Genomic DNA, 6646 nt, shown 5'->3' with positions numbered 1-6646 from the left:
CTCGACACCGACAGGAGAACGAATCGCTGCGACTGAACCGGACCCTGTGCATCGCTGCCTGCAGCTTTATTTTTATTTGTACTTTATCAGTCTGTTAATCATATTATTATGATAATTATCTGGAAGGAAATACATCAGTATTTGCAGGACACATATATAAAAATGTAAATGGTTGCATAAACCAGGTACATTCTGATGATGACGTTGTTCGTGTTTTGTCGAGTCGTCAAGTTTAATTTTGAATGATTTCCCATTCAAACTGAAAATATCAGCACAGTGAAAAAGTTTGTGGTTTTAATCTTGTTCAATAAATTCAATCATCCTGAATGTTTGTGATTCCTGAACATTTCAATCGGACACAGGACGGTTTGAAAACTGTTTCTACACTTGATGGTGTTTGATCATCGTTTCTCTCATTTCCATGGTTACACGGCGTCAGTGTTTTTACAGAACATGGTACATGTTACAGATCACGACGATATCCTCTAAAAATAAGTGTTTTATGATTACTTATTACTGATTACGGATTACTCATTACTGATAACTGATTACTTATTACTGATTACTTATTACTTATTACTTTGCTTGCAGCATTTTCTGGCGGTTAAAATAAAATTTACAAACATTTACAAAACTATCGTCTTTAGTGGCTGTGGTAAAAGGCATAGTACCACTTTGACATATCTACTCAAGTAAAAGTGCTTTCCCTTTTTACATTACATTACATTGATCAGACGCTTTTATCCAAAGCCACTTACAATTATTCAAACAGCGACGGACGCAGCCATCAGGAGCAATGAGGGGTTAAGTGTCTTGCTCAAGGACACTACAGCATGCTAGCAGGAGGAGCCTGGGATCCAACCAGCAACCTTTAGATGACTAGACCACCAGCTCTACCTCCTGAGCTACCATCCCCCATTTCCCTTAATTGTACTTCAAGTATTGAAAGTACTCGCTGATAGTCTAATACTTCATTAAGTACTACTGTAGTTTTGTTTCTGCAGATGACCCTCGTGCAGATCCTTGGTCTTGCTTTCGATGGATGTAAATATAAAAGCAGATATATATTTATGTATAAATCTAAATAAAAAAAAACCCACTAAAAGTACACAAATCCCGATTAAATCAAATACAAACTAAAGTGACGTGTTGGAAATGTGGTGGAGTAAAACTGAAGATACTCGTAGTTCAGTACCAAAGTACTTGTACTTGTACTGTTACTTTCTACAGTTTGATGAAGAGCACGGCTGTCACCAGGCCGAAGCCCAGCAGCAGCGCGGCCACCTTGGGGAGCCGGAACCGCGGGTTGGCCAGCTCGTGGGGCAGGATCTCCATGAAGGTGATGTAGATGAAGGTTCCGGTGGCCACGCCCTCCAGGACGGAGCGGGCCAGCCGGTGACCTCCTGAGGCCCGCGTCTCGGTGAGGGCCAGGCCCAGGCCCACGCCCAGCGGGGACATGCAGGCGAACAGCAGCAGGCAGCCGGCCACCAGGGGCCGCTGCAGCCCGGCCTGGGCCAGCTGGAGGGCCAGGCTGAAGGAGATGATGCTCTTGTGCAGGACCAGGGCCACGCAGATCTCCAGGACCTGGGATCAGATAACACACTCAACAGAGAGTAGCACTACCCTAACTAGTTGCATTACACTAGTATATACAGTCAAGTACAGTGTATACTATTTATAACTATTCCTAATGCTTGGTGGTAATGCTTATGAGCAAAATGTAGTAGTATAAAGTACAGTATAATTTTATATAGTAGTATAAAGTACATTATAAAATAATATAGTAGTATAAATGAAGTAGAATATAATCTAGCAGTATAAGTAAAGTAAAGTATAATATAATCGAGCAGTGTAAATATACTATAATATATTATAGCAGTATAAAGTACGGTAAAATACCATCTGGCAGTATTAATATAATATAATATATAATATAATATAATATAATAATATATATATATAATATAAATTTCCCGCAAGCCATTAGAACTGTCAACGCTGACCTCACCAGGGGTCCTAACTGAGCCATGCACTAGGCTCCACTACCTACTGTACTGTATGTAGCATACTGTACCGCATACTGTGTCACTGTTCAGGGTTGTTCGTGATGCCGTATTGCTGCGCCGTACTGTTGTATACTGTGCTGTATTATCCCAAACACTACCTCACTTTATTTACATTCGCATGCCACTTTAATTCACATATCTGTATATACATAGGCATATTCCCTCTATCTATTCCATTTTATTCCATTTTATTTTTATTGTATTTTATTCTATATATTTTGATCTTATTCTATAAGTATTCAACTTACTGTATTACGTTTTAGGAGTCAGTTAGTCGGTCTATTAGAAAGGAATTCTTTACTTTTATTTCTTTTTTTCCTAGGACATATTGTGTGCTATCACCGGGTGCGTTGCATTACATTTCACTGCATATATGTATGAAAGTATGTATATGTATGTGACAAATAAAAAATCTTGAATCTTGAATCTTGAATATAGCAGTATAAATACAGTATAACAGAATCTAGCAGTATAAAGTACATCATAATATAATCTAGCAGTATAAATACAGTATAATAGAATCTAGCAGTATAAAGTACAGCATAATATAATGTAGTTGTGTAAAGTACAGTAGAATATAATAGAGTAGTATAAAGTACATTATAATATAATATAGTAGTATAAGTAAAGTATAATATAATCTAGCAGTATAAAGTACAGTATAATATAATCTAGCAGTATAAGTACAGTAGAATAATAAATAAAGTATAACAACCTCGCCCTCGTCCTCCAGCAGCCCCACAGCCAGGCCCTCGAACACTGAGTGCAGGGACAGTGAGAAGACCAGGATGAAGGCCCTCAGCCCGGAGCAGGTCAGGAAGTCCACATGGAAGTGCCCCGCCTCCTCCTCCTCCGCCCCCTGGTGGTGGGAGTGGGAGTGCCGCCGGATATTCCAGTCGCCGGACTGGACGCCGGGGTCCACCAGCAGGGGGCGGCGGTCCTCGGAGCGGGTCCGTACAAGCGGCGGCGGGTCCTTGAAGTCCTTGAAGGCCAGGACGATCTGCTCCAAGACCAGGACCAGGAAGAAGCCCATCGCCATGATGAACTCTGGGAGCGGGAACTGGAGCTGGGGGGGGTCCAATTAGTACCATCAAAGATCGGTACACTGTTCTATAGCAGCGTTATAAAACAGTTATATCACAGAGTATCTATAACAGTGTTATTACAGTGGTATAACATGTTATCACGTTATATAACAGTGTTATTACAGTGGTATAACATGTTATCACGTTATTTAACAGTGTTATTACAGTGGTATAACATGTTGTCACAGTTATATAACAGTGGTATAACATGTTATCACGTTATATAACAGTGTTATTACAGTGGTATAACATGTTATCACGTTATATAACAGTGTTATTACAGTGGTATAACATGTTATCACGTTATTTAACAGTGTTATTACAGTGTTAGTAGTAGTGACGGCAAAACATTAAAATATTTAACTCACGCAAGGACATGTCGTAAATATTCCTGTATGTGAGAACCAGCTCAGCCCGTTTTGCCTCAAACTTTTACTCTAAAATAGGGTTCCTAACAATAATAACAATAATAATACATATATTATAATAAATATATAAGAATACTAATAATACATATACAATAATAATGCAAATAATGACAATAATAATATATAACAATAGCTAAATACTCATCATAAGAACCTGCTTCATGTTTGATTGTAAGTCCCTATTTCATATTATTGATGATTTATTCCAACGAAGCGGTAAATAAATCCATCTGCGGTGTCTCATCAAGACACACAAAACTCTTGGGATGAGAGTCTGAGCGCAGTCCCCACCGGAAGTGTAGAAATGAGCGATAAGGAGATCACTTCGCCATGACGACACCCACAGTATGGCTGTAGGAGGACTAGGTGAACAATATATATATATATATATATATATATATACACACACACACACACACACACACACTGTATATCGGGAAGAGAACCGCCAACCTCTACCCCCTGACAGGCAGAAGGGTTCTCACCGTCACACCCAGCGCGGTGAAGGCCTGGCGGGCCCCCTCCAGGTAGTCCGGCAGCAGGTCCAGCAGGCAGGTGGCCAGGAACACGCCCCCCGCAAAGCAGCTAAGCAGGCTGAGGGCCCGGTGCCGCGTCTCTGCACCGTTACCATGGTTACCAGGATACCAGGATAGGTAAGCAGGTTACAATGACACCATGTTACCATGACACCATGTTACCATGACACCATGTTACCATGACGCCATGACACCATGTTACCATGACGCCATGTTCCCATGATACCATGTTACCATGACACCATGAAATCATGTTACAATGACACCATGTTACCATGACAGCATGAAATCATGTTACAATGACACCATGTTACCATGACGCCATGTTCCCATGATACCATGTTACCATGACACCATGAAATCATGTTACAATGACACCATGTTACCATGACACCATGACACAGCATTACTATGACACCATGACTCCATGTTACCATGACACCATGTTACCATGACAACATGTTACCATGACACTGTTATCATGACAGCATGTTACCATGATACTGTGTTATTATGATACCATGTTACCCTATGCCATGACACCATGTTACCATGACACATGTTACCATGACACCATGTTACCATGAAATCATGTTACCATGACAACATGTTACCATGACAACATGTTACCATGACACCATGTGGTTACATGGTGTCATGTTGTCATGTCATGGTGAAGCCATGTTACCATGCACCATGTTACTTTGCCACCATGTTCCATGACACTGTGTTACCATGGTGCAATGACACAATGTTACATGTGTTACCATAACACCATGTTGCCATGACACCATGCTACAATGACCCTGCGTTACCATGGTTACCATGATGACGTGATTACCGGGTTACCATGGTTACCAGTATGGTGATCATTCAATAACTAGCATTATGTCACATTACGACACTGTACTTCATTTACATTGCCCCAGACTAAAGATTTACCTAATTTGCGTAACATTGCAACACTTTGCGTCACTTTGCGTCAGTTCACGACACTTTGTATCACTTCACGACACTTTCCAGCACTTTACGTCACTTTCCATCACTTCGCATCACTTTGCGACACTTTGGGTCACTTCACGACACTTTGCGTCACTTCACGACACTTTGCGTCACTTCGCATCACATCGCGACACTTTTGGACACTTTGCGTTACTTCACGACACTTTACGATACCTACGACACTTTACGTGACGTTGCGTCACTTCACGCCACTTTGCTTCACTTTGTGTCACTTTGCATCACTTCGCATCACTTTACCTCACTTCATGACACTTTGCTTCACTTCACGTCACTTCGCAACACTTTGCGTGACTTTGCATCATTTTGCGTCATTTCACTTCACGACGGGTAATTTTGCATCACCTCGCGTCACGCCACTTTGCATCACTTCACATTACTTTGCATCACTTAGCATCACTTAGCTTCACTTTGCGTCACTTTACGTCACTTCATGTCGCTTTACGCCACTTTCCGTCACTTCACGACACTTTGCGTCACTTCACAACACTTTGCGTCACTTCACGACACTCTGCGTCACTTCACGACACTCTGCGTCACTTCACGACACTCTGCGTCACTTTGCATCACATCGCAACACTTTGCATCACTTTACGTCACTTTGCATCATTTTAGGTCACTTCACAAGACTTTGCGTCACTTCACAACACTTTGCAGCACTTCGTATCACATCGGGACACTTTGCGTCACTTTGCGTTACTTCACGACACTTTACCACACATAAGAAACTTAACGTCACGTTGCGACACTTCACGCCACTTTGCTTCACTCCTCGTCACTTTGCATCACATTACGTCACTTCACTTCATTTTGCATCACTTAGCTTCACTGTACGTCACTTAACATCACTTTACGTCACTTCATGACACTTTGCATCAATTTACATCACTTTCCATCACTTCACGTCACTTTAAACAAGTTTTTTGGGGCGGCTTGTACCGGGCTGCAGGCTGCAGGCTGCGCCCCTGAACAGGCAGAGCGGTCCGAAGCCGAACAGCAGGGTGGAGCTGAGCAGCACCAACAGCGCCCCCAGCTTCAGCTCCAGCCCCTGGACGTGGGGCGGTCCATCCCCCCTGGGAGCCATGATGTCCATGTACGGTCCTCTCTGTGGCTCGGACGGAGGGAGAGAGCAGAGGAACACTCACTGTGGCCCCCTGCTGGCTGGAGGTAGAACAACCATTACAACCTGGAATTCAGAGGCAGGGTAAAAAGAGACTTAGCTTTTTTTAATAAAGCGAGATATCTTCCATTGCTGTTATAACACTTTAGTGTAGTAATAATTTGGTAATTTAATAAGTACAGATACTATTATCAAACCAATAATTTATCCTGTGCATAGAATCACACTTTGTATATTCTGTATATGTTGTTTGGCTATGTTTGGCTTTTTTTGTGCTAATTGTCAGGAGAGAAACGCTCCGATCCTCACCAAGACAAATTCCTGATTTATGGAACGGTATGAACGTCGGTGGTAAAGTTCAAAATGCAGCGATGCTCAGCTGACTTGTACT

General features: G+C 41.9%; 1 protein-coding gene across 2 annotated transcripts in view; it reads right to left on the bottom strand.

The window, feature by feature from the left end:
• Positions 1-280: 280 nt before the first annotated feature.
• Positions 281-6646, bottom strand: part of slc39a3 (solute carrier family 39 member 3) — a 7316-nt gene continuing 950 nt past the window's right edge. The window contains exons 2-5 of one of the 2 annotated variants that reach the window (XM_080005364.1): positions 6075-6321; positions 4065-4195; positions 2782-3132; positions 281-1584 (exon numbers count right to left, since the gene is read on the bottom strand). In XM_080005364.1, coding sequence (XP_079861490.1) covers positions 1225-1584; positions 2782-3132; positions 4065-4195; positions 6075-6228 — 996 coding nt within the window. In that variant the 5' untranslated portion in view covers positions 6229-6321 and the 3' untranslated portion in view covers positions 281-1224. Of the gene's footprint in view, positions 1585-2781; positions 3133-4064; positions 4196-6074; positions 6485-6646 lie in introns of those variants that run through there. The other variant, XM_080005365.1, reaches the window with a different exon arrangement.

The sequence above is a fragment of the Zeus faber genome (assembly GCF_960531495.2).
Source record: "Zeus faber genome assembly, chromosome: 8".
NCBI lineage: Eukaryota > Metazoa > Chordata > Actinopteri > Zeiformes > Zeidae > Zeus > Zeus faber.
Note: the sequence above shows the minus strand (reverse complement) of the source record. Positions and strands in the feature narration are given on the sequence as shown.